The sequence below is a fragment of the Oryctolagus cuniculus genome, chromosome 1 (assembly GCF_051225735.1).
Source record: "Oryctolagus cuniculus isolate XC-2025 breed Fujian yellow rabbit chromosome 1, ASM5122573v1, whole genome shotgun sequence".
In the NCBI taxonomy this organism is placed as follows: Eukaryota; Metazoa; Chordata; class Mammalia; order Lagomorpha; family Leporidae; genus Oryctolagus; species Oryctolagus cuniculus.
This window is the reverse complement of record NC_142867.1, coordinates 91,785,258-91,813,132: the sequence shown is the minus strand read 5'-3', so window position 1 is coordinate 91,813,132 and position 27,875 is coordinate 91,785,258. Positions and strand designations below refer to the sequence as shown.

General features: G+C 37.6%; 1 protein-coding gene and 1 long non-coding RNA gene across 3 annotated transcripts in view; one reads left to right on the top strand and one right to left on the bottom strand.

Moving 5' to 3' along the window:
* LOC149128516 (uncharacterized) overlaps positions 1-23,050 on the top strand; it is a 43,074-nt gene extending 20,024 nt beyond the window's left edge. The window contains exon 2 of the long non-coding RNA XR_016219576.1: positions 22,976-23,050. This is a non-coding gene — a long non-coding RNA (uncharacterized LOC149128516). The remainder of the gene's footprint in view (positions 1-22,975) is intronic.
* Positions 1-27,875, bottom strand: part of CNTN5 (contactin 5) — a 1,376,886-nt gene that overhangs the window by 293,025 nt on the left and 1,055,986 nt on the right. For both annotated transcript variants that reach the window (XM_089312106.1, XM_051820359.3), the window contains exon 10: positions 4,657-4,838. In XM_089312106.1, coding sequence (XP_089168232.1) covers positions 4,657-4,838 — 182 coding nt within the window. The remainder of the gene's footprint in view (positions 1-4,656; positions 4,839-27,875) is intronic.

Here is a 27,875-nt window from a genome sequence, read left to right as displayed (position 1 = left end):
TATGTGTTTTAAAACCCTACACAGATGTGCATAAAAACTCTTGCTTATTATCTTTTGTCATTAGAGATTCTGCAACTGTCTGCTGATAAATGCTAAGTGTTATTGGCCTCCTCTGTTGCTTCTTTACTCTTAAGTATCAAGGAGTCAACATATTTCATCCACATACATCATTTTTAATATTATGACTCTCAGCTATGGGCCAGTGAGAGGTAATGTACTGCCTTGGAAAGATGATATAGTTGAGGGGTAAATGGGTTCAAGTCCCAGTACTATCATGCCCTAACTCTAATGTATGATTGGGAATGAGTTATTTAACTTTAATGACTCTCATATGTAAATGGTAGAGTATAATTCTTATTTCAATGGCCACTATTGTGATTCAATATAATAAATATTGGTTTCTCCCTTACAACTCATTGCTCATGTATGAACTTCAACTTCATTTTCAATCATATGTGAACACATATGAATATTTTTCATAACAATAAAATTCAGGCAAGACTTCTTCTAGAGAAGTTCTTTTTTTCACACTTATATATGAAATTAATCAGGAATCTATAATTTTATATCATTTCTTATAGTAAATTTTAACATATTTCAAAAGCTAAAATATCTTTAAAAATCATTCCTACTTGAGATAAACAACATTTTGCCTAAAAGTAGGCAAGGAAGAACTAAGGGCAAGGATTTTAATGCATTAATTTTCTCTTATTAACAAAGCACAGTTAAATAGGAATTTGCTATTTTCTATCCCATTCTCATCTTATGCCTTAGTTTACATCATTAATATCCCACTGAGACATTGGATTCTATGGGTTTGAATTGAATTCTAGTGTCATTTCCTTTTCTAAGGTGAATTTTAGTTTTACTGTTCATTATGAATGAGTCTTGGCCAGCGCCGCGGCTCACTAGGCTAATCCTCTGCCTTGCGGCGCCAGCACACTGGGTTCTAATCCTGGTCAGGGCGCCGGATTCTGTCCCGGTTGCCCCTCTTCCAGGCCAGCTCTCTGCTATGGCCCGGGAGTGCAGTGGAGGATGGCCCAAGTACTTGGGCCCTCCACCCCATGGGAGACCAGGAGAAGCACCTGGCTCCTGCCATCGGATCAGCGCGGTGCGCCGGCCACAGCACGCAGGCTGCGGCGGCCATTGGAGGGTGAACCAACGGCAAAAGGAAGACCTTTCTCTCTGTCTCTCTCTCTCACTGTCCGCTCTGCCTGTCAAAAAATAAAAAATAAAAAAATAAAAAATAAAAAAAGAAAGACATTATGAATGAGTTTAAGTAAAAAGTTTTATATTATCTCTAGGTCTAGTTTTCTCATCTATCACATGGGAATTTCAGTACCTAAGGTTTGTTCTGAGTTAATGAATGGACATACTACTAGTATCTAAAACATAAGCTCTTGAGAACTACTAGTTATCCCCTTCTTAAAGATTTATTTCTTTGAAAGAGTGACAGGGAGAGAAACTTAGATTTGCTGGTTCACAGTTCTCTCCTTAAATAGTTGCTACTGGCTGGGGCTGGTCCAGACCATAGCCAGGAGCCTGGAACTGCTTCCAGGTCTCCCATGTGAGTAGCTCAAGTCCAAGTATTTGGGCCATATTCACTGCTTTCCCAGGCATGTTAGCAGAGAGCAGGAACTTAAGCAGAGTAGCTGGGACTTGAATCTGCACTCAGGGATACTGGCATTGCAGATGGTTACTTAACCTACTGTGCCACAGTGCTGGCCATGGTTACCTTTAGTTTCTTCACCTTCTGGTCTTCCTTCCTTTCTCCTACATTTATTTTCTCATTAATGGAAACCTTTAATGAACAAAGTTCAACTCACATTGTAAATATAAAAATTTATGTTTTCTGTGGCTGGTTAAGATCAGGTCTTTTTGATCATCATAAATTACACGGACAGAAATAATCAAAGAAATGAATTCACCAACAAAACTATATAATAAAAAGTGTATTCAGTAATTTTGCAGTTTATTCTAAGTTTCCAATTAGTTCCAAGTTTTTGTATAACTTTTCTGATTTTTATGAGTATTTTTGGAAATTATATTGAGCAGGTATGTTTAATTTATACTTATTTAACTACCACAGATATCTATGTTTTTGTATTAACTTTATAATGCAGATGTTGCTATAAAAAAGTCTGCCATTTGTGCCTATTATACATATTAACCCTGTTTTGTAGTGCTTTGAGAAACACTTTGGCTTAGAAAGTTTGCCTTAATAATTATATTTTCAAGAAAGTGAGCTAAAGCTAAGATCCTGTGTGTTCAGTATCTTCAATATTGGCCTCTTGGATGAAAAGGGTCAGCCTCTGCATACAACAGTAAAGTATATGGTAGAGATTACAACAGAAACCCATTCTACTGAGATAACACTCTGAACATGAACCCACTCATAGTGGAGCATTCAGACTATCCATACCTACTGCAAGGCAGGTGGAAATCTTGGCCAAGGTCTTGTGTAAATTTTTCAGAGGTTGATAAGGAGGAAAACATATAGTTTTAAAAATACAAATTCTGGGTGAATATGTAATAACTGAGATCCTTCTGGAAGTGGAATTAGGATACTGTTATCCCGGCACAACCATCACAAACTGGAATTATCTAGGGCAAATCAGATTGTATGGACACATGAGGAGCCCAGCAGGAAGCCATTCTAAAGATGGCTACAATGAAGGGTCACATGCTTTCAGGACACAGTTTTGACCTATCAGAAATATATGCCAAGTAGTTATCTGGATAGTTTGTCTTTCTAGATAATAGTCTAGATTATTTTTCTATTCAGACAGACAATTTCTTATCCCAGCTGGTCAACAGTGTTTATCAGTTTTGTATGACAGAGTCCAAAGATTGTTTCTTAGTGGCATATTCTTTCACCAGAAGGTCCATGGTAACACTGAATGAAAGCACATTTTCTGCATTCCTTGCTGAAGCAATGCTTGTTTCTGATTTAAGTTACCCGGGTGAAGAGGGGAACAAGTGAAGTGGGCCATGAAAGAGCATCAGCCCTCAGGGTTTACTATCTCATTCTATTTGGTGTTGCCCATTCTAATGACAGAGCTATTTGGGACTTCTCCCTAATTGCTTTTAGAGTAGCTGGTACTCCTAGCGTGTGTGTGTGTGTGTGTGTGTGTGTGAGAGAGAGAGAGAGAGAGAGAGAGAGAGAGAGAGAAAGAGAGAGAGAGGGAGGGAGGGAGGGAATTTCAGTAAGTAAAGTTCTTGTTGAAAACTTGCCTTTTCAATACCAGGTTTTTATTTGTAAAAAAGGGACTAGTAATACTTAATACTGTTGCTGTGAGGATAAAATGCCACATTGTATTTGAAAGTTAATCATTGTTCCATTGATGGTACAGAAGCAAGATATTGCCCCTGTGGCTAGAGAGACCTAATTATTTGTTTTAATGTATTTCAACAATTATGATCTTTGTGGATTTCATCCAAATGGAACAACCGTGGCCTAACAATCACCAAATAAGTGCTGGTACTTCAATCTTAGAAACTCTTAAATGACTCCGTGTCCTTTATCCCCAGGATATTTTCCCTAATTTATCCTTAAAGTTATGCATCCTCTCTAAAACTTCCCCCATGTCATCTGAGTGGACTGTAGTACACTCAGCCCTCCAGTGATCCTTTGCATATGGCTTTGTTGTAGCACACAGCATGCTTGTCTATAATGTGGGCTTCACTTTTCATTTAATCAAGAGATGAGACATTCCTTCAAACCTCTGTTACAAACATGCAGAGCAGTAAGAGGCACTTAATAAGCAGTAGTTAAATCAGGGAATAAATGGGTGAAATGTATAGTGCGTAGTCAACTTGACTGGCGTCCCAAATTCCTAAAGAAGTTATAAGGAAAGGTAGGTTGAATTCATACACTAATATTTCAAAATGTTCTTTAGCCAATGTTCAATTTGGATAACTGAAGATTCAAAGTATTTGCTTATATCAGTATTATAGCTTACTGCATTCATGTCTTTTTATTGTCAAATGTAAGAATAGTCATTTACCCACTATGAATGTTAAAATTCCACATGTGGTTCCAACTTGTAATACTTGAGGGAAAGGTTAGATTGTGAAAATCTTTGAACCAGACTGTCCCAGTTCTTAGACACAACTTCCTTGACACTTCTGGGCAATATAAACACTTGCAGACCAGAGAGGATTAACATAAGCCAGACGTTGGTAAAATTTTTCTACAAAGGATTCAATAGTTAGCTATTTTAGTCTTTGTGAATTGGCTGGTCTCTTTCTATCTTTAATTCTATTATAGTCAGACGAAAGCTGACCAAATAAAACTAATAGATGTGACTGTATTCCAATAAAACTACTTAGAAAAAAATGGCATCTGGATAGGCTCTGATTCAAGAGAAAAGCCAGGGTAGGTAAAGGTTGATAAGATTTTTAAATATCAAAGAATGCTGTGGGTGCCAGTACATAAATTCTATATTGTACAAGGAAATTGATAAGTCTCCATTTTAATGTAAAGCATTTCTATGTGTGGGAAAATATTACATGACACTTTACCATGTAAAACAGTACAATTATAAACTTATATGCATCTAGCCAAAAAAAACCAAAAAATATGTATTCAGTTAAATTTGCATTGTCAGTTTGACTCTTGAGGCTAGAGCATGATGCTTTGCTAGGAACACTTACTGTACACTTGTAATTGTCCACGGAAGGAATTTTTCCCACGGGCGTTTTCAGCTCTGCACTCATAAATGCCTGCGTCATCCAGCTGCACATTCGGTATTTCCAGCACTGCCTGGGACTTCCGCAGGCGCGACTTACTAGGGATGTAACCGTTAACCTTCATCCATGTGATTGTTGGAACAGGGCTACCAGAGGGAGCAAAAATAGTGTTAAAATACTTTCCACTATTAGGAACATACATTGTGTTATCTGGCAATTTAAGCACTTAATAGGCTGAGTACAATAATGTAATCACAAATTAGGAACCATGAGATGGTTGATATACTTCACTTTCCATGTGGATTGTCTGATAAGTACTTAGATTAGAAGAGTCTCCTTTGCTGTCACATTTCAGTAAAGCAATTCAGAGAAACTACTTTATACATTTAAATATTATACTTGGGGTTTTTAAAATGTCCTTATCCTTTTTAAACGACAGGAGTAATGTAGCAAAATTACTACTATATGCTTACTATAATGAGTAAAACAAAATGGTGCTGAATTACATAAGAACTCACTCTGCCTCCACCCCTGCAAATCTTACTTTGCCTCTTGGATGCACATACTGAAACATAAAAAGAAACCTTTTAAAAAGTGATTCATTCTATTGATTTGAAATGCAGAATGGCAGAGCACAACATTATCTTCCCCCCTCTGGTTCATTCCACAAGCGCCTGCAATTGCTGAGTCTCTGCCAGTCTGAAGCCAGGAGCCAGGACCTCCATCCTGGCCTCACATATGAATGGCAAGAACCCAGCTGCCTTCCATCATGTGTATCAACAGGAAGGTGGACAGAAAGCAGAGGTGCTGGGACTGGAATCAGGCACTCCAGTAAGGGATGCAGACATCCCAAAATTCAGCTCACTCAGCTGTGCAATGATACCTGCCCCTGTTGTTTCTTTTAATACAAATCCTCTGTACTTAGTATTTTATTAAGATCATATCCAATAAGTGTTGGTCTGACATATTCTGATTAAGTGCTACATATCATTCCATTGTACAGCTGTACCAGAATTTAACCAACTGTCCCAATGGTTGAACATTCAATTAGTCCCAGTTTTACTTTTTCTGTATTTATTTTCCTACTAAAACACAATGTTGCTATAAACAACCCTGCACACGTCATGTACTATTGCTTTTCTACAGCAGACAATCACAAAAGTAAGACTGATGGATCAAATCCATTCTCATTTTTCATTTTAATAACTACTGCCAGATTGCTTTTCAATAATAGAGTAGCAGTTCTTATACCTATGAGTAATATAATACTGTTTCCTCATTTTCTTGCAGCATTGTATGTAATCAATCTGTTTACCATTTTAACCTATTAATACTATCAAAAGTTATTTCATTGCTTATTACATTAATATTTCCTTGAATTCTAAGAAGGTTGAACATTTTTTATAACTTTATTGTCCATTTGCATATGCATTTCTGTGAGCTGTTTGTTATTTTTCTTTCATATTATTTATTAGCCTGTTTGCATTAATTTCTTGGAGTTCTTTGTGTATTAATTAAAGCCATTAAACTGGTTCTCATAAAGATTCTTCCCAAGTGTATTGTTAGTTTATGATGGCATCTGTGCTAGAATTTTGTAAATATTGAGAGAAATAAGTATGTTTATAGTTTCCTTCATGACTTCTAAGATATTTTTCTGGCTTAGAAAATTATCTCTAAACCCAGGTTTAATATTTTCTACAGTATTTTTAGTAATATTTTTATTACTTTGGGTCTGTAATCCATTTGGGTCATCTTTGTTTTTGGTATGAAATAGCACATGAAATGAATTCAACACCGCAAAAATCACTAGAACTTTTCCCCACAAAGTATGAAATATTGCTTTGGTCATATAATTGTTTTTCCCATACTTGTATCTATTTTTAGCCTCTGAATTCTGCCCTGCTGGTTTACTTATTACTATCTATATTTAATAAACATTATACTGTGGAACCCCTCATCTACTTTTTCAGTATAATTTTTTCACTAGTTCCTTCTGTATCTCCTGACCCAGAAACACATTTCTCTGTGTTTCCAATCATATCTGTTCAAATGTTACTAATCCTCGGAGACTCGTCCTAAATGCCTCCTTTTCAGACAAGTCCTTCCTTGTGTAGCCAGCTGAGAGTTTGTCTTTGAAGTAATAAAGTACTTCTGTGTACCCACTTACATCTCTTGTAACATTCTACCCTGGATTATAATAGAGTATAGGGTATTTTCCCATGCTCTTTACTAGTAGGAATTTGTGAACAATGTTATAATAAACACAGTTGTGGATCTTTGGCCACCTTTCTGATAAGTTTCTCAGGAATAAAACAAAATTGAAATTGTATTACAGACCTTCAGTGAATTCTGAAACAACCTTTACATCAGTATAATGTACCATCCTTTTAACCAATACTGGAACTGATCTGTTGTTGTTTTTTGTTTTGTTTTGTTTTTCCTATTTAGGTTGTTTATGTATATTCTCATAGGTGAGATGGTAGCTTCTTAGGGTTGCTTGTGTATATTATTGAATTTGTAGTTGGTATGATGGATGACTGCTTAAAATTTATTGGCTTATTTTAAAGTCAGAGTTACGGACAGAGGGAGAAAGATAGAGATCCTCCATTCGCTAGTTCACTCCCCAGGTGCCCACAATGGCCAGGGCAGGGCCAGTTCAAAGTCAAGACCCAAGGACTCACCCAGGTCTTCCATGTGGGTGGTAGGGGACAAAACACTGGGCCATTAGGAAGCTGGATTGGAAGTAGAGCAGCCAGGACACAAACCGGCTCCCTTGTGGGATGCCAGCATTGCAGGTGGCAGCTTACACACTGTTCCACAAAGCTGCCCTCCCCCATTGTTTATATTCTTCATGAACTAAAATAGAGAAGTTATTGTTTTCCTTGGAATATTGATAGTATCATTTACAAAAAGTTGTATTGCATTGTGTTTAAACTTCTGCTTTTGTCAACTTTGGTAATTCATGTTTCACTGGAAAATGGACATTCTTCCATAATTTCAATTTTTAGAACTGAATTATAGAAAGAGTAATTATTTGAAGTTTTTAAAAATTTATATATGAGTAAAAGTGGGAGCTATGTGCACTATAGTAATTAAGTGTGAATTCGAAAACCAGACTCTATGAGTACAATGATAGCTTTGAAACCATGGTTAATTAAATCTTATTTCTTTTTTTATTTTATTTTTTTCTTGACAGGCAGAGTTAGACAGTGAGAGAGAGAGACAGAGAGAAAGGTCTTCCTTCCGTTGATGGCCGCTACGGCCAGCACGCTGTTCCAATTCGAAGCCAGGAGCCAGGTGCTTCCTCCTGGTCTCCCATGTGGGTGCAGGGCCCAAGCACTTGGGCCATCCTCCACTGCCTTTCAGGGCCACAGCAGAGAACTGGACTGTAAGAGGAGCAACCGGAACAGAATCTGGTGCCCCAACTGGGACTAGAACCCAGATTTCCAGCGCCACAGGTGGAGGATTAGCCTAGTGAGCCGTGGTGCAGGCCAGATCTTATTTCTTGAGTTCCTAAAACTAGGAATGTATTTTATATATTAGAATCACTGTGACTGTTACTGAAAGTGCCTGGGGCAAGTGTTTGGTGCAGGGGTTAAAATACTACTGGGGATACCTGGATCCAGTCCCTGACTGGCTTCTCATGCCAGCTTCTTGCTAATACGTATCCTAGAAAGTAAAAGTTGATGGCTCACATCCCAGCCATCCATGTGGGAGACTTGGGATAGAATTCTTGGATCCAGCCTGGCATTTAGAGTGTGAATCAGCATACAGATGTTCTCTATTTGTGTCTGCCTTTCAAATTAAATAAATAAAACCTGGCATAAGTAAGAAGTCTGAAAATATTTGCAATTGTGATGATCTCTGTATCTTAATCATATGTTTTATATTTCTGCTACAGAGGTGGCATCATGTACTGTTTACAGGTACAGACCTTTGGATGAACCTTGGGTTCAGGTATATTTTGTATATTGGATCCTATGTGATCAGTGGAAATTTGCCCAAGATCTCTGAACTTGGACTCCCTATCTGTAAGGTGGGGCTTTTGCTTTATTCTTCAATAATGCAAATATCTCTAAGGCAGTATAGTCATTTCTTTTCTTCCATAGTACTTCCATAGTGCTTCTAGAATGTTGTGTTTATTGTCAGTACTTAATGAAACTTTATGAAATGAAGGAATGACTTTTATAATATTGACTAAGATAAGTTATTGAAAATTACATAGAAATCTCCATGGCCACTAGCAAGTTCCCCATAAATGTTAGCTGTACTGATTTTAAAACTAGTAGCTTAGTCAAAGATTTGTCTATTTTACTGGTCTTTTGAGTTTTTACTAATTTCTTGTTCTAATTGATGGGTTTCTGGATCTTTAAAATTTGCTTCTTCTCAGGATCAGCACAGTGATATTCTAAATAAACCTATTGAATTCAATTATCAATATAATTACAGTTGTTAGCAATGAAAGTGTGTTAGGACTGTTCTTCCTCTGATAGTAGATGTGTTCACCTGATTGTAAAAAGAGTTACATACAGTTTCTGCATTTTGTTTTTTGCTGACTCAATCTTTCAGCTAGAGGATTAAGTCACACTTTTATTTTAAAAAGATGTACTTACTTATTTATTAAGTTTAAAGATTGACTTTGGGTTAGTTGGTGTTAATTGGGTCATTCAAATATTTAACATTTTATCAAATATCCTATGAAATATTTATACACAAAAATAAAACATATTAATAATTATGTTTAACAGGAATGAAGCTCTTGAGCTTGTGGGCTTACCCCTCTACTCTACAGTTAATGCTCGGTCCTTGAGAAATGCTATCTCATTTCTGTTTCATGCTGTGTCACACTGAGATGTGTGCTGATTTTCCCTCATTCCTGTTATTACCAGTATCATCTTGTATTTCAAAAAGTTTTATTTTGATTAATTTTCTCCCTGGAAATAACTGTTAATGAAAGTTAATATTATTTTTAGTTTTAATTATCTTTAGTGAGATGAGATGACCCTGTTTCTAAATTAATGATATTTTTACTTTCTCTTTTTTTCATATACCCAATTAACCTCATGCTCCTTGCCTATTTATTTTTACTTTTTTTGATGGAATGTCACTTTGTTTTGATTTGATGCCACTAAGTGATATAATGGTTAAACTTAATTTTTGACCTAAAAACTCACATGTAGATGTTTGTATCTTTGTGGTAGAATGTGAGACTTTAAAATTGATTGAATTGTTTGTACTCATTCTTCTGGGACTTATCAGCTAATGAGATGCATATTTTATAAGGAATACTACTAGAAATTAAAATTTGGAAAAAAATAATCAAGGAATAATAATAATCAAAATAAATTAAGGAAGACATGACTGTAAAAGTAACCAGATTAAAAAATAAATATAGGCCGGCGCCGCAGCTCACTTGATTAATCCTCCGCCTACGGCACCAGCGCCCTGGGTTCTAGTCCTGGTTGGGGCACCGGATTCTGTCCCAGTTGCCCCTCTTCCAGTCCAGCTCTCTGCTGTGGCCAGGGAGTGCAGTGGAGGATGGCCCAAATCCTTGGGCCCTGCACCCCATGGGACACCAGGAGAAGCACCTGGACCCTAGCTTCAGATCAGCACGGTGTGCCGGATGCAGTGGCAGCCACTGAGGGGTGAACCAACAGAAAAGGAAGACCTTTCTCTCTGTCTCTCTCTCTCTCTCACTGTCCACTCTGCCTGTCAAAAAAAAAAAAAAAATAAGCTAAATGTATATAGGGGCTGGCATTGTGGCACAGTGGGCTAAACCTCTGCCTGTGGCACTGCCATCCCATAGGGTGTTGGTTGGTGTTCCAGCTGCTCCTCTTCCAATCTAGATATCTGCTATGCCCAGGGAAAGCAGAAGATGGGCCACATGCTTGGGTCCCTGCACCTGTGTGGGAGACCTGGAGGAAGTTCCTGGCTTCTGATTTGGCCATTTGGGGAGTGAACCAACAGATGGAAGACCTTTCTCTCTGTTTGTCCCTCTGTCAAGAACTCTACCACTCAAATAAATAAATAAAATCATTCAATATATATATATGTATAAATATAAATTGCAGTGGCTGGGTTAAATGTTAAATTGGACATAGTTGAAGAGAATGTTTCAAAAAGTGGTGGATAGATTAGAGGTTCTTACACGGAATGAGTCTCTAAGAGCTAGGGAAATAGAAAACAGGGAAATTCAGACATAAGATACACCTATAGTATTTTTAAATTTCAAAGATTTGGTGATGTTTTGCAATTGTCGTTTTGTTGTTGACACATGATTTTACCTTTTTTAAATTAATGAACATATTCTGAGTATTCAACCTTATTCTGTGGTTGGTTGCTATAGTACTCTTTTTTTCTTCTTCTTCTTCTTCTTTTTTTTTTTTTTGACAGGCAGAGTAGACAGTGAGAGAGACAGAGAGAAAGGTCTTCCTTTGCCATTGGTTCACCCTCCAATGGCCGCCGCGGCCGGCGCACCACGCTGATCCAATGGCAGGAGCCAGGTACTTATCCTGGTCTCCCATGGGGTGCAGGGCCCAAGTCCTTGGGCCATCCTCCACTGCACTTCCTGGCCACAGCAGAGAGCTGGCCTGGAAGGGGGGCAACCCGGACAGAATCCGGCACCCCGACTGGGACTAGAACCCGGTGTTCCGGCGCCACAAGGCAGAAGATTAGCCTATTGAGCCACGGCACCGGCCAACTATAGTACTCTTTAAGGTTAGGTTGGTTAATACTTGTGTTTATCTTATGTACCCTAATGACTTTCTGTCTTTTTGTCCTTCTGACAATTGATAAACTATTGGAGATGGTTACTTTACTGACTTTCTGTCTTAGTGCTCTTGTAATTGAGGAATTACTGGAGAAGACTTATAAACTTTCCAACCATAATTGTGAAATTATCAGTTTATTCCTAAGTACTATTTTAAAGCTCTTTTAACAGATGCACATACATTTTGAATAGGTAAAGTCTTGAAAAATTTATTTAAAAATGTCCATTTTAGGCTGCATTTCTTGTGATGAAGTATGATTTGTCTGATATTAACTTCATCAAACTTAAGAGTAGTGTTTCCATGGTGTATATATATATATATATATATATATTTTTTTTTTTTTTGACAGGCAGAGTGGACAGTGAGAGGGAGAGACAGAGAGAAAGGTCTTCCTTTGCTGTTGGTTCACCCTCCGATGGCCCCCGTGGCCGGCGCACCGCGCTGATCCAATGGCAGGAGCCAGGTAATTATCCTGGTCTCCCATGGGGTGCAGGGCCCAAGTACCTGGGCCATCCTCCACTGCACTCCCTGGCCACAGCAGAGAGCTGGCCTGGAAGAGGGGCAACCGGGACAGAATCCAGCACCCCGACCGGGACTAGAACCCAGTGTGCCGGTGCCGCAGGCGGAGGATTAGCCTAGTGAGCCGTGGCGCTGGCCCATGGTGTGTATTTTTTATTTCTTTTTCACACACAGATTATATACTTAAAGTAGGTTTCTTGCAGATGATATATAATAATGTCTTCCTTTCTGATCTTGCCAATGCCTGCCTTTGGTGTAGTAATTACAATAATTTACATTTAATATAACTATCTCCCACTGGTTTTAAATTTAACATGATAATATAGATTTTCTTTCCAGCCTATCAGTTCCTTTTCTGCTTTTTTATTTGCCTGATTATGTTCGGCATTAGTTTATTATATATAGGTCTTTGATCTATGAATATTTTAATGTTTGCAATATGAATATGACTATTATGCTTGCATGTTCTGACTTTTATGCATTATCATATACATTATCTGTACATACTTTATAAAAGATGTGTTGGAAGGTTTATAGAGAAAAAGGTGGAAATCAGAAGTTATAGAGATGAAAAGTAATAGCTGTCTTTTTTATCTACAAACATTTTAAAATACTTATTATTCTTCATTCTTTTGTGGTGCTTGGAGTTTCCAAACTATATTACTTTGCCTTCAACCTGAAGAACCTTTTTTTTCTTTTAACTTTTCATGTGCTATTGCCTACTACAATAAATTACTTCCAGCTTTTTTATTTTTCAGCAATTAGAGTATAATGTGTGTCAGTGAACTTTTCGTTGTGTTTATCCTGCTCATCTTTCATTGAACTTTGGAGGATTGTGTAGTTAATATATACAACAATGAGCATGACATTTGTCTGTAATTTTTTTGGGCCAGCCCGTCCTTCTGGGATTAAAGATTCACTCTTGTTACATAATTTTTAGTTTTTCTCTATCACATCTAATTTAATGTTTTCTATGTAGATACTATATAGTTTTTAAAATTTAGCTTCATCTAATTGAAAGGCAGAGTGACAGAAAGGAGAGAGAGAGAGAGAGCTGTACCATCCACTGGTTTGTATCTTCCCAAGGCTGGGACAGGAAGAAGCCTGGAGCTCATAAATTCCCTGGTCACCCAAGACAACATCTGCTGCCTCCCAGGACACATTAGTGGGAAGCTGGGTTGGAAGTGGAGGAGGGTGGTATTCCAACTAGCAGTCCAATAATGGGATGTGGGTGTCCCAAGCAATGGTTTAACCTGCCATGCCACAATGCCCACATGTAATTTTTTTTTTATGTTCAGATTGCTTTGTACTCAAAATCATGATCTTTTCTACTGCTTCTAGTGTCTAGTCTACCATTCTAGCAAATTTTTCTTTTGAATCCTGATATTGAGGTATAGTGGGTAAGCTACCACTTGAAATGCTGGAGTCCCAGAGGCTCTATTTTTTATTTTTTTCAACTTTTACTTAATAAATATAAATTTGCAAAGTCCAACTTTTGAATTATAGTGGCTCTATTTTTAATCTGGCCCACTGCTATTGTGCATTGGGAAAGCAGAAAAAACTGGCTCATGTACTTGGACCCCTACTACCTACCTATCCTCATGGAGTTTTGGGCTCCTGGCTTTGGTTGGTTTTGTTGGCAAGTTGTGACCATTTAGAGATTGGACCAGTAGGGATGGAAGATCTTTGCCCTTCCTTCTCTCTGTCACTCTGCATTTCAAATAGATAAATCTTTTATTTTAAATGTAAATCTGTTAGCAATCCAATGTCCAAAGAATGAATATATACATTTTCTGTATTTATATTCTCTCTCTATTAGATGAAATAAATTGGTCACTCTCAACAGCATGGAAAAATCTTAACAACAAAGTTTAAGGGGCTGCTTGAGATGCCAGCATCCCATATTGCTGTGTCCATTTGAGCCTCAGCTGCTCCGCTTCTGTTCCAGCTTCTGCTAGGGTGCCTCAGAAAGCAGTGAGTGATGGCCAAAGTGTATGGTCCCTGCCACCCATATGGGAGACCCTGTTGAAACTGGTCTCCTGGCTTCTTGCTGGCCTAACCCGTAGACATTTTAGCCTTCTGGAGCGTGAACCAGCAGATGGCAGTTCTCTTTTCTCTCTCTGACTCTCCCTCTCTCTCTGTTACTCATATTTCAGATAAATAAAATCAACCTTAAAGAACAACGGTTAAGAAATAAGTCACAAATTACTATATATGGTATACTATCTTAGTAATGTTAAAAATTCAGGTACAAATATTTTCAAATATATGCCCATGTATCATAAATAAACTTTTTAAAATGAATCACCAGGTTGATGAATACATAGTTCAGGCTGTTGATTTCCTCTAGGGACAAGACAGGCAGATGGGGTTAGGAAAGATCACACAGAGAGCTTCAGAATTGTTGCTATTGATGCTCTTTGAGTCAGTAGTTGGTGGCTGGGCTTACACATTTTTTTGTATTGAAGATTAAAGTTTGTGTAGATAAAGACTGTTTTTAAAAAATTGTAAATGTTTTAACAATTTCAATCATAGTTTTAAATATTTATTTGAGGAGCCAACACTGTGACATAGCGGGTAAAGCTTCCACCTGCAGTGCTGGCATCCAATGTGGGCACCAGTTTGAGTCCTGGCAACTCCACTTCCAGTCCAGCTCTCTGCTGTGGCCTGGGAAGGCAGTGGAGGATGGCCCAGGTCCTTGGGCCCCTGCATCCACGTGGGAGATCTGGAAGAAGTTCCTGGCTTTAGATGGGTGCAGCACTTGCCAGTGCGGCCAGCTGGGGAGTGAACCAGCAGAGGGAAGACCTCTCTCTCTCTCTCTGCCTCTCTTTCTCTCACTCTGTAACACTGACTTTCAAATAAATAATAAATCTTAAAAAAATTTATTTGAAAGCAGGAGTGATAGGGATGCCAAGGGAGAAAAGTCTTCCATCCACTGGTTCACTCCCCAAATGACTGTAAAAGTCAAGAATGGGCCAGGCTGAATCCAAGGAACCCATCTGGGTCTTCCAGGTCAGACGAAGGGGACCAAGTACTCAGGGAACTTGGACCAGTAGCAGAGCAACCAGGATTCATATTGGTGTTCTAATCTGCAATGCTAACATTGCATGTGGTGGCTTACCCTGTTGCAACATAACACTGGCCCCTAGACAAGAGTATTTGATGTATTCTTTCCTCACTTGTTATTACCAGTGGTAATCATTATCCTTTTCCAAATAGAAATTGTTCAAATATAAATTTCCAAGTATAAATAAAGCTAATTTGAAGATCCAGATTTCTTTTATGTTTATTTTATCATATCAGTATAAATTTAGTATTTGTATGATGGTATATCATCTTTAATAAATTACTATCTTAACAGAATAAGTTAATAAGTAAAATTATTTAGGTGTTCAGATTTTCCCACTGTCCAATGGTTTTTCAGTGTCATTTTGGAAGAGAATGACACACTCCACACTGGCTCTTCATTTCTGTATTCTATGAACGTATTTAGTCATAAATAACTTAATGTACTAGGGAAGTCCCACTGTAAAAATATTTTATATGACAATAATTTCTTCTTGATATCATTTTCTTAAATCTGTAAATTTATATCTTCCTCAAAATTACTAATCAGTTACTTCTCATGTGCTTTTTTATTTCTGTTCTATCTGTAATCTTTAGATCATTACCACCTGAGTGTATGTTTTAGAGTCCCAGAAATGAATTATATAGGTAGTCCTTAATTTTACACCAAGAACACAGCCTCAGATAATTGTGACCTGTTAAAATTGCTGCTATCATGACAGCTCACAGTCAATGCGATATTAAATGGGGAAAAAAACTTAGAGCATTTTCAGAAGACTTAGGATCTTGAACCAATGAGGATATCTGTTCTTCACACTCTTATTCAACATACTACTAGAAGTTTTACCAAGAGTCATTAGGCAAGTGCAGAAAAAGAGACATAACAATAGGAAAGAATTAAACTGTCCCTGTTTGCATATGACATGATACTCTATATAGAGAAACCAAAGGACTTCACCAAAAGACTATTAGAACTGATAAATTCAGAAAGAATCCAGGATACAAAATCAACACTGAGAAATTGGTGACATTTACATGTACCAACAGCAAGCTGAGAAAGAAATGATAAAAACAGTGCCATTCACAGTAGCTATAAAAATATAACACATCTTGGAATAAAGTTAACTAAGTAGATGGAAGATATTAACAGGACACAAAAAGGAAAGACATCCCATATTGCTGGAATGGAAGGATTAATATTGATAAAATGGCTATACTAATTTACAGATTTAATATAATCCTCATTAAAATACTATTAACATTATTGACAGAACTAGGAAAAAATTTCTAAAATTCATACTGGAATGTAAAAGATCCCAAATAACCAAGGCAAACTTTAAGAACAAACGTGGAGGTATCACAATACAAGATTTCTATTCATACTATAGAGCTATTACAATGAAAACAGCATAATGTTGGCAGGAAAATAGACACAAAAAACAATGGAAGAGAAATGAAACCCCAGAAATGATACCATAGATCTACAATCACCTTTAATGAAGGAGCTAAAACCATACCATGGAGAAAAAGATGAAAATCTGGCTACCCACATGCAAAAGATTCAAACAAGATCCCCTTCCCCATACTCAAACTGAAAACCAATTAATCATTTAAATGTAAGATTTGAAACCATTAGAAGAAAACAGTAAATAGTTGAAGCAATTGGTGAAGGCAACAAAAACAAAAATAGACAAATGAGATAATATGAAGCTAGGAAGATTCTGTACAGCAAAGGAAAATAGCAAAGTAATTAGGCAACCTTAAGAATGGGACAAAATATATGTAAACCATTTCACAAATGATTGAATTCCTTAGATTTTCTGGATATTAAAGTTCAACAACAAAATAAGAGCCAATCCAATGTAAAAATTGGGCAACAGATCTACATAGATGTTTCTCAGAAAAGGAAATGGAAACAACAAACAAATACACGAAGAAAATCTCAATATTACTAGTAATCAGGGAATGCAAATTGAAACAACAGTGGGGTATCACCTCACATCCGTTAGATTGGCTAATTATATATATATGTATATATTTTATATTTATGCCTATATATATAAATATATATATATATACTTATACCTATATATACATATAAAAGATGGTGCTGTATGGCACATCAGGTTACTCTGCCACTTGGGACACTCTCATCTCAGAGTAGTCCGTTCCCCTCCTGCCTATGCTGCACCTGAGGAGGCCAAGTACTTGAGTCCTTGCCACCCACCTGAGAGACCTGAATGGAGTTTCAGGCCTCTTGCTTTGACCTGGCTTATCCTGGTCTGTTGTGTACATTTGGGGTATGAACCAGAGGGTATAAGATTGATCTCCTACCACCCTTGAACCTGGCACTCTGCCTTTAATAAATGTTAATAAAAAAGACAATAACAAATGCTCATAAAGGATATGGAGAATAGCAAACTCTTATACAATACTGGTGGAAATATAAATTAGTACAGTCATAAAGAACAGTATGGAAATTCCTCAAAAAGCTAGAAATAGATATCTGACTCAGCTCTCTTCCGTGTATAAAGCCTAAGGAAATCAAATCAGCATATGAAAAAAAGATACCTGCATGCGCATGTTCATTAAAGCAGTTTTCACAATAGCCAAGATATCCACCCGGGTATCTATCAGTGGATGAAAGGATAAAGAAAATACAGTATATATGCCCGATGGAGTCTTTTTCTTCCATTAAAAAAAAAATGAAGGGACTGGAGATAATGTTAAGTGAAATAAACTAGACACAGAGAGATTGCATGTTTCTCTTATGTGGAAAATAAATTCTGAAGCCACATACATATTTAATTTTCATAGTGATTCCTAGAAGCTGGGGACGGGAGAGGAGGAGAAGTTTGGCTAATAGGTACTAAAACACAGTATGGTAAATATGACAGATTTTGGTGTTTGGAGCACAGAGGGATATCTGATGTAAAATATCCTGGATATACAACTAGAAGAGAGGAGCTGGTAGGCTCCCAACACAAAGAAAATATGTGGAAATGGAAGACTAGTTGCCTATTTCGGTAGGTTGAAGGTATGTATATGAGCTGCAAAGTTGCACTGCACCCCATTAAATATGCAAGTATTACATGTTAATCTGACATTGTAAAAACATTAATATTCTGTTGTCTCTCAGAAATGCTTAATATATTGACTTCAGTCGTATTTCCCATTGTCTTTCTGGCTTTTACCTGAGCCATTTAACTGTAATAAAATATTAATTTCTTTGCATCTCCTTGCTTAGTCTCTCACATAAAGGAATCTAGTATAAATCAGAAAGGAAAAAAATGTAATATAGAAGACAAGACTGGGTGTAGGGTCAGGATAAGATCCAGAATGTGAGCTAGCAGTTGGTATGGGAAAGCATATTTGGTAGTGGAAGGGAAAAACAAACAAACTGCCCTTTGATAGAACAGGAAGATAAGGGTTTAGCAAGCAAAAAAAAAAAATATCAGTCATAAGGGAGAATATAGTAAAGTGGAAGGGTGAGCAGTGTCATTATGTTCATTAACCCCTCAATAAAATTTTCGTAAGTCCTCACTATATGCCAGACCCATATTAGAATTGCAGATCAATAAAATGAATGACATAGTCCTTCAAGGAATTTATAGTTTGACAAGCAAGCAACCAAAATGATTCAAAAAAAGAGAGGCTGTTAAGAGACCTACGTCATGTCAGATTACAAGATTAGAGAACTCACTACAGAGGAGATCACACCTGAGAGGAAGGAGGAGGCAAGTGTATCCAGGCAACAAAAGTGTGTTCTTACCAGAAAAATCCATGTAGTTGAACACACAGAAGCGAACGAGATAGCATGACACACTGCTGGAACTTGACATAGTTTTGTGCACTGAGGCTGTGTGAGGTGAGGGAAAGCACTGGCAAGTCTAGAGTGCATTCTTTGCCTTCCAAACAAAAATCTCCAAATGATGACAGTGTTAATGCTTTTTCCTTTTTTTTTTTCTTTAAGCCTCAAGAACAATATACAAATTTTTGTCGGAATGCTTAGAAGCTTTGGAATATGAACATGTTAAAAAGCACCGATTGGATGAAAACTCAGGTGGAAGAATTCCCTATACAAATTACGATGAAATGTTATAGTGAACATGGATGGGCTGGCAGTGCTAGCATCTAACAGACATCAGATACCCTGTATTCATTTACACTGTCCATGACAACTTAAGATTCCTTTGTAACCAGAGTTGTATCACTCATACTTTTGTAGGCACTTAGGATTTAAAAGACATCTGAGTACAGTAAGCTTTTAACGTACTTAATAGATAATGCTATCTATCTAAAACTTCATAATAATAATCTCAAAATGGAATTCTCAAAAAGAGGACAGATTTTGTTCCAAAATGAGTAGAAATGTCATTTTTGCTGATAAGGCAAACCAGTTACTTTTTTGTCTGTTTTACTAATTTTGTTGAAATTATATCTGTTAAGCCATACATTTTTCATGCACAATAAGTAATACAACTTCAGGAGGATAAAGGAGCTTATTTGTAAAGCTAATGTTATACTGAGGATGGCACTATTCATTTGGCTCAAAAATATCTGCTAATAACAGTAGAGGACTATGTGAAGTCACACTGAAATTCTGACACAAGCTCTTTGTTAGCCACCATCAAAGTGACAGGATAAAAATTGTCTCCAATGTAGTTCTGGAAAGTAAGGAGAGTGTTGGATGAACTTTGATCGTTGTTGAAGGCACTAAAGATATTTCTTAAATATTCTTTTAATACATATGATGAAGTAATGTGTAGACTCTGTCAAGGCAGAAAAGATACTGCGCTTTAAAGATTTAATGATTACAAAGGAAAGTAGTCCCCAACCGCGAATCCTGATTCACAAATTGTAGGTCTGTCTAATGGAGCTTCCTGTTTTCCTTGCATAAGTCACAAGTGAGATATGAATTTTACATCTGATGTGAAAATATATACAGTTATAGCTCCTTTGTGACTTGCACAAAAAAGGGAAGCATTGTATATCTTTGGTAGAAACTGAAAGAACCAAGTTTTACAACTTTTCTCTAAGAAAGCACATAAAAAAACTATCATAAAAAAAGCTATTGAGTCAAAGGCTTTTTTTTTTTTTACTTTTATAAGTTCTGTATCTCAGGACAAATAAACAAAAAGACCACTAATGTGGTGATCACATTATCTCTATATAATTTGAAAAAATGAAGCCAGAAGTTTCCTTTGTAAAAGTGTGGAAACTTTCAGAGGAAGTGAGGGGTAATGCTTGAGTTCGTGAATGGGATGTGTATAGGATCTCTACGTTGAGGCAAACGATCCCTGTCATAGCCTCCAAATGATTGAGTAATCAGCCTGTAGGGAGAGGAAATTAACTGCATCTAACCTGGGTTTCCTCATAAGCTTCAGATCTCTCGGCTTAATGATTCTTGGCTCACAATGTATAATCACGTGTGAATTCACAGTTTTCCAGTGGTATTAGTTCTGAGTAGGATTTGAGTCACAGCTCAGAATATGTACCATTACTTTCAATTATCTTAGTCACAGAGTCTAATTTCTGTAGAGGATCTTGGTGGTCTCTGAGATTATGATCTGATATAGCCTTTATGTTTTTACCAGTTTTTTTTTTTTCTTTAAAGATTTTTTGATTTTTCCTTTCATTTAAAAACTGTACTATGGCTGTGTGAGCAGTCAGTTCTGAGACAGCCTGTGTTTCAGTGATAGGAAACTGGATGCTTTCCTTCCCTGCATAGAGTTCAGCCCAGGGACTTACCCTCCAATCCTATAAACCTTAAGTCCAACAAAACGGTAGAGAACTCAAGAGAAACTTATTCCAAACCCACCGCTGCCAAAGAAGAAGACTAAATGTGCAGGTAGCTGTGGGAAGTATTTGGTACTATGCCGTAGTCATGCATCCACTCAACAGTTGTATGTAACATACATAGATGGTATGTGCATGTCTGTAATAGGTCTTGAGATCACTGTGGTAAACGTGATCCACCTAGAATTCACATAGTTAGCTAAGTAAGATGAAAAGAGCATGATGAATGATTTTAAGACAGCACTGAAATAGAAGCAGCCAATCTAGTATGGTGAGGGTCAGATAATGTTTTTGTTCAGACTCGAGTAATGAGTAAGCATTACCTAGGCAAGGAAGAGAAAGAGGAATATTTTAGAAAGAGTCAATAACAATGCTGATTCCTGAAGGGGTGGGCAAAAACATTATATTTAAGGAAGTGGAAGAAGTTCAGCATGGGAGATGCTTGGCTGGCAGTGGGTTAGTGATGAGGCTGAAAAAGGAGGCAGTGGGGAGTATGAAATGCTATGAAAATCGTTTTGGAGTTTTGACTGTTCCTGATTGTAACCAAAAACCTCTGAGGTGTTTTAGGAAGGGTAGTAATGCTCATGTTTGAGTGCAGGAAAGGGATTAGGAAATGTTTTCTTAGAGAAATAGTAAACATTTTAGGCTTGCTGGCCAGATGGTCTCTGTTGCGTTACTCAACATAGTTGCAGCCATGGGTAATACATATATGAATGGGCATGGCTGTGTTCCAATAAAACTTTGTTCATGAAAGCAAGCATCAGGATCATGGTTTATAGTTTGCCAATCTTTGTGTATTCAACCAGAGAATGCCCTGAAAATCAAAATTCAAGGCCAGGAGAAAACTAGGAGGATGATGAAGAAATATATATATGATTTATCTAGGCAAAAGTTCTGGGTGGGAATAAGAAGTAGTTATTGGGGCGAGAGCTGTGGCATAGCAGGTGCCTTCTGTGATGCTGGCATCCCATGTGGGCATGGTTCAAGTCCCAGCTGCTCCACTTTTTATTTTAAAGATTTATTTATTTTACTTGAGTGTCAGAGTTAGAGAGGCAGAGAGAGAGTCTTCCATCCACTGGTTCGCTCCCCAAATGGCTGCAATAGCTGGAGCTATGCCAGTGTGAAGCCAGGAGCTTCTTCTGGGTCTCCCATGTGGGTGCAGGGGCCCAAGGACTTGGACCATCTTCTGCTACTTTCCCAGGCCATAGCAGGGAGCTGTACTGGAAGTGGAGCACCAGACTCTAACTGGCGCCAATATGGGATGCCAGCACTTCAGGAAGCAGCATTACCCACTATGCAATAGTTCTGGCCACCACAGCTCTGGCCCCTATTCCACTTCTGATCCAGCTCCCTGCTAATGGCTTGTGAAATGCAGTGAAAGATAGTCCCTACCACTCACAGGGAAGACCTGGAAGAAGCCCAACCCTGGCCATTGTGGCCATCTGGAGAGTGAACCAGTAGATGGGAGATCTTTCTGTCTCTCCCTCTCTGCAACTCTTTCAAATAAATAAATAATATTTTTTAAAAATAGGTGGATATTTATAATATATAAATAATATATTAATAAATTATATATTTATATTGTAGATATTTAAGAAGCAGAACTAACAATACTTGATGCTGAATGGAACATGAACAATGAAAAAGTGGCAGTGTTAATTTCAGCCTTTGTATGTATAACTAGACGATAATAAGAGAATAGGGAATATTAATTATGCTCTAAGTACTTTATATATATGAACTCATTGAAATTATTTTTATAGCTCACCAATGGTATAGGAATTACCATTTCATCTAGCTTAGATTTCAGGCACAGAGAAGGTTAGGATTTGAGTGTCAACTCCTCTAAGACTGGCGAAATGTGATGCTGAATCAATGCAGATGAGAAAGAAATTGTGTACAGGCTGACACACAAGTGAGTATGCTCCTTAAGGAAGCAGATAAGGTATAGAATGAAGATAGATTTGCAGTAGCTTTGCATTAGATGCCTCCTTTATTGTTCTAAGAAGAGTTAAAAGGATGTTTGGGAAAGGTGTGAGGTTTATAGATTTGGAACCAGATGGTAAAGCAATCTTTTGGCCAATACACTCAACATCTTTGCAAAGTAACATTTGGATTTCCTGCTGAAGTAGGTGGAGGTGGTGTTGGAAAGAGCCACAAGGAGGATACAGCACAACGACGTGCAGTATGAAGGCCTGACTAAGGTGAGTGGAACAATCCTGTAGGAGCAGCATGAGTAGAGACACAGACAGTGAATGACCAGATTCAGTGAAGATTTGAAGAGCGGGTACAATAAAAGAACATTGTGACATGGAGGTAAAAATATAGGAGGGAGTTTAAAGAGGTCAAGATAGGGAGAATTAGAAATCATGAACTAGGGGATATAGTTATGGCTGAAGGTTCAAAAGGGTTTCAAGTAACAGCAGTTGTCAACAAGGAAATCATATCAGAAAAATTTTATAATTGATATTTCAATATAATGTGATTCTACATATGGATATTTCTCTGAATAAAATAAATTAATCTCCCTTATTTTCTTCTTCTGCATGTTGTGGCCTCTTGTTTTATCTTTATATTTATTTCCCAGCACTCCTCCCAAATTTGATGTTTATAGTTTGTAACTTGGGGTTATTGCAATTAATTACTTTCACAACACATAAATTCTTTGCAGAGAGTGAAAATATCATATTAAAGCTTACAAAAAAAGTCTGCCAAGCAGAATGGCCACAAAGCTTTTAACTATCCAATTTCCATATTTAACTTTTTTTAAAATGGTAATTACAGCATTTATATATTTGAAAGTCAGAGTTACACAGAGAGAGGAGAGGCAGAAAGAGAGACAGAGAGAAAGGTCTTCCATCCAATGGTTCACTCTCCAATTGGCCGCAACAGCTGGAGCTGCGCCGATCCGAAGCCAGGAGCTTCTTCCCAGTCTCCCAGGCTGGTGTAGGGGCTCAATGACTTGGGCCATCTTCTACTGCTTTCCTAGGCCATAGCAGAGAGCTGGACTGGAAGAGGGGCAGCCGGGTCTCGAACTAGCGCCAATATGGGATGCCAGCGTTTCAGACCAGGGTGTTAACCTGCTGCACCACAGCGCCCCTCCCCCACCCCATTTAACTTTGAACTGTTCTTATTTGCACAGTTTTACTAAAGCAAAGCTCTTTAAAATGTTGCAAAATAATGGAAATCTTATTAAACTTCTGAAAGTTTAGGTAAGATCTGAAAAACCTGTATTGTGCTATTGAAATACTGGGACTGAACACAGAAGCCCACTGGAAATATTCATTAGTGAGTAAGCATTGAGCCTGTGAGAGGACAGTTGCAGTCCACAGACTGGGACCTGGGTTTGATTCCCAGCTCTGGCTCCTAACTCCCTGTTCCTGCCATTTCAGACCCTGGGAGGTAACAGCCATAGTTCCATAGTTCAAGCAGTTGCATTCCTGCTATCTACAAGGAAAACCCAGATTTTGTTTCCAGCTGCCAACTTTGACCCTGTGCTTGGCTCTGGTCATTGAAGGGACTTGGGGGAATGACCAAGCAGATGCCTGCTCTCTATAATTAAAAATATTCATTAATTAAAAGTTCATATTCAGGACTGGCGGTGTGGCATAGCAGGTAAAGCTGCCACCAGCAGTGCCAGCATGCCATATGGGCGTCGGTTTGAATTTTGGCTGCTCCACTTCCAATCCAGCTCTCTGCTATGGCCTGGGAAAGCAGTGGAAGATGGCCCAAGGCCCTGTTGCCTGCACCCATGTGGGAGACCCGGAAGAAGTTCCTGGCTTCGGATTGGCACAGCTCTGGCCATTGTGCCCAAGTGGGAAGTGAACCAACGGATGGAAGACATCTCTCTCTCTCTCTCTCTCTCTCCATGTAAATCTTTCAAGTACATAAATAAATCTTTAAAAAATTTCATATTTATAAATGAAAGCGAGAAACAAATTATACTCATCAATACTCAAATATCATACAGGAATCCTAGGAAAAGATATTTCCCTTTTAGAAAAGCTACTTGTGGGGGCTGGCGCTGTGGCACAATGGTTAATGCCCTGGCCTTAAGTGGCGGCATCCCAGATAGGTGTTGATTCTAGTCCCAGCTGCTCCAATTCTGATCTGGCTCTCTGCTATGGCCTGGGAAAGCAGTAGAAGATGCCCCAAGTGCTTTGGCCCCTGCACCCGCATGGGAGACCTGGAAGAAGATCTTTGCTCCTGGCTTTTAGATTGGTGCAGCTCCAGCCATTGCGGATATCTGGGGAGTGAACCATTGGATGCAAGACCCCTCTGTCTCTGTCTCTCTGCTCTCCTCTCTCTGTAACTTTTGAATAAATAAATAAATCTTTTTAAAAAAAGCTATTGGTGAATTTCTTTTTCCATGAATGTGGACAGTAATAAGAAAGCAGATGCAAGATTTAAAAACCAGGGTCAGCACTATGGTGTAGTAATAAAGCTGCCACCTGTATCACCAGCATCCCTCATGGGGGCCAGCTGGGGTCCTGGCTGGCTTGGACACTCCACTTCTGGTCCAGCTCCCTAATGCACTTGGGAAAGCAGGAGAAAATAGCCCAAGTGCTTGGGCCCCTGCAGCCATGTTGGAGACTTGAAGGAAGCTCCTGGCTTCAGATTGGCCCAGCTCTGGCTGTTGGCGACAATTTGGGAGAGTGAACCAGCTGATAGAAGACTTTCAAATAAATACATCTTTAAAAAGAGATTTAAAAGCAACAGAGACAAATGAATATCATCATAAGTGTGCATGGCAAAGTCGTGCAGTAATTGTTTTGGTGCAACAGTGCTGCTAAAGACATAGACAGCCCTGTCTTACGTTTGTTTTTTCTTTTTTTCCTTAATTTATTTGTGAGAGTGACAGAGGAGAAAGTACTCTGATAGTCCTGATATTCTAGTTAATTCCCCTAATGATTGGAACAGTTGAGGTTAGAAGGAATCCAGGAACTGGGGATTCTAATTGTCTCCTGTGTGTGTGACAGGAAACACATTGAACCATCACTAATTTCTCCCAGAGTTGACACTAACAGGAAGCTGGACTCAAACCAACACACTGGCACTGCAGGTGAGGCTTAACCTCCTATGCCACAAAGCCCGCCCCCTCACTTAACTTTTAAGATAATGAATTCTGTTTTCTCTGACAATCACATTATTTACTATTTGATAGAAAGCACAAGAAGCATACCAAGTAGGTATTGGATTATATTGCTAAAAATTCACGCTTTTTTCCCCCCTCTCTACACTCACTTCTGTGATTACAAAGTATATCACAGCAGTTTTTATGGAACACTATCTTTGAAAGAATTTCCATTAAAGTAGTGTACACAATGAGCCTTAAGACTAATTTTTTAAACAAAAGATTCAAGTAAGTGTTGAACATTTATTAATAGATTAGGTTAGTCATTGTGGATAAAGAGAGTGAAAGGGCTGTGAGGAATCATTCCTACACTTTACTTATTTAAAATTAAAGAATATTTTAACTAAACTTTTAAAAAGCCAAGGGACACAAATAACTCATTAATCACTTCACATCAGGAGTGGATAACTCTACAGTGAATCCATGTTTGAGACATAGAGATCATCATTGCTTTTTGGTGTCATGTGAGTTATATTGCTATCTGCATTCTATTTAGGCATTTTTGTGTGGTCATTATTACCTTGTGATTTAAAATCACTGAGGCTTTTTTTAAGAGTCTAGTTCACATTGTAATTAAAACCAGAATATTTCTTAGTTACCAATTCACGCAATTTTGTTTTTTCATTCACATCATGCAGTTCTTGTGGCTCTGGTCAAAGCCTGAAAAATGTATGCTACAGTGGTATTTACCTATTTCATCTATATAAATATTTTTCCTAAATATTTGACCTTTAGCCTTTAGGTTTTGAAATATTCTTGGCCTCTTGGCATTTACTAAGATTGGTATGTCAAATTTGATGCTAAAATAATCATTTAAAATATTTTAAATATTAACAGAAGCAAGAGTAAAATGTCACCCTTGATTTAATATATAAAATCAGCTCTAGAAAATAGTCTTTGAATTCACAGGGAATACAGAGGATTTGACCTGAAAGGATGTTTGGAAGAATAAAATTAAAAACAGTCCAAATATTTCATATCAATGGAGACATTTTTATAAGTTCAGATTTTTTTTTTGGATTACTAGGTCTCATGGCAGTATATATTAAAAGCAGAAACCAGAGTGAATTTTCTATCATATATTTTTAGTTGAAACCATGGAAAGCTGAATGGTAGTAGAGAAAATAAAGTTCATAAAATTCTAAAATTCTTGGCTTAGGAAAAATTTGGAAAATGGACATTGTCCTAGAGAATATTGCAGAAAGAAACAGAACATTAAGCACAGGCAAAAGTTTCAGAAAGTAAACAGTGCTACCCAAATATTCCAGAAAACAAGGGTGGGAAAGAAAATTAACATATAAGTGATAGGTTTTTATATATTGAGTCTCTTGAAGACTACTACTACTTTATAGATGTGAAAATAAGTTTCAAAGGTTACTCATTTGATATTATATAACAGATAAGCGAGTGAGGTGATATTTCTTATTAGGTACTGCAGATATCCAAACCCTTGTTTTTGTCCTGCCATTTGATGCTGAAAATACACCTGTTCAACTATTAAAAAATTATAGGTTCTTGTGAATTTATTAGACAGAATTTGGGTGAGAAATGTTTGTAGATGTAATTAGAAATTACTTTTTTTTTTCTATTTCTATTGTCAGCACTTCTGGAGGAAGGATCTAGTTCAAGAGCCACCATATTACTCTTTTCTTGCCAGAGTTTCTTTTCATAATTTCTTCAAATAAAGACATAAAATATATTGTATCCCATACAGAGATTGCTTTATTCATATCCTTTTTGTGATAGATGGTTAGGGTGGATTTGCATCAACTAGGCCTTACAAAAGAAAGAACCTGTTAATTGTAACAGCATGGATGACCTTGGAGGACATTGAATTAAATAAATCAGGCACAGATAGGCAACTATCACCTGATTTCATTTATATACAAAATCTA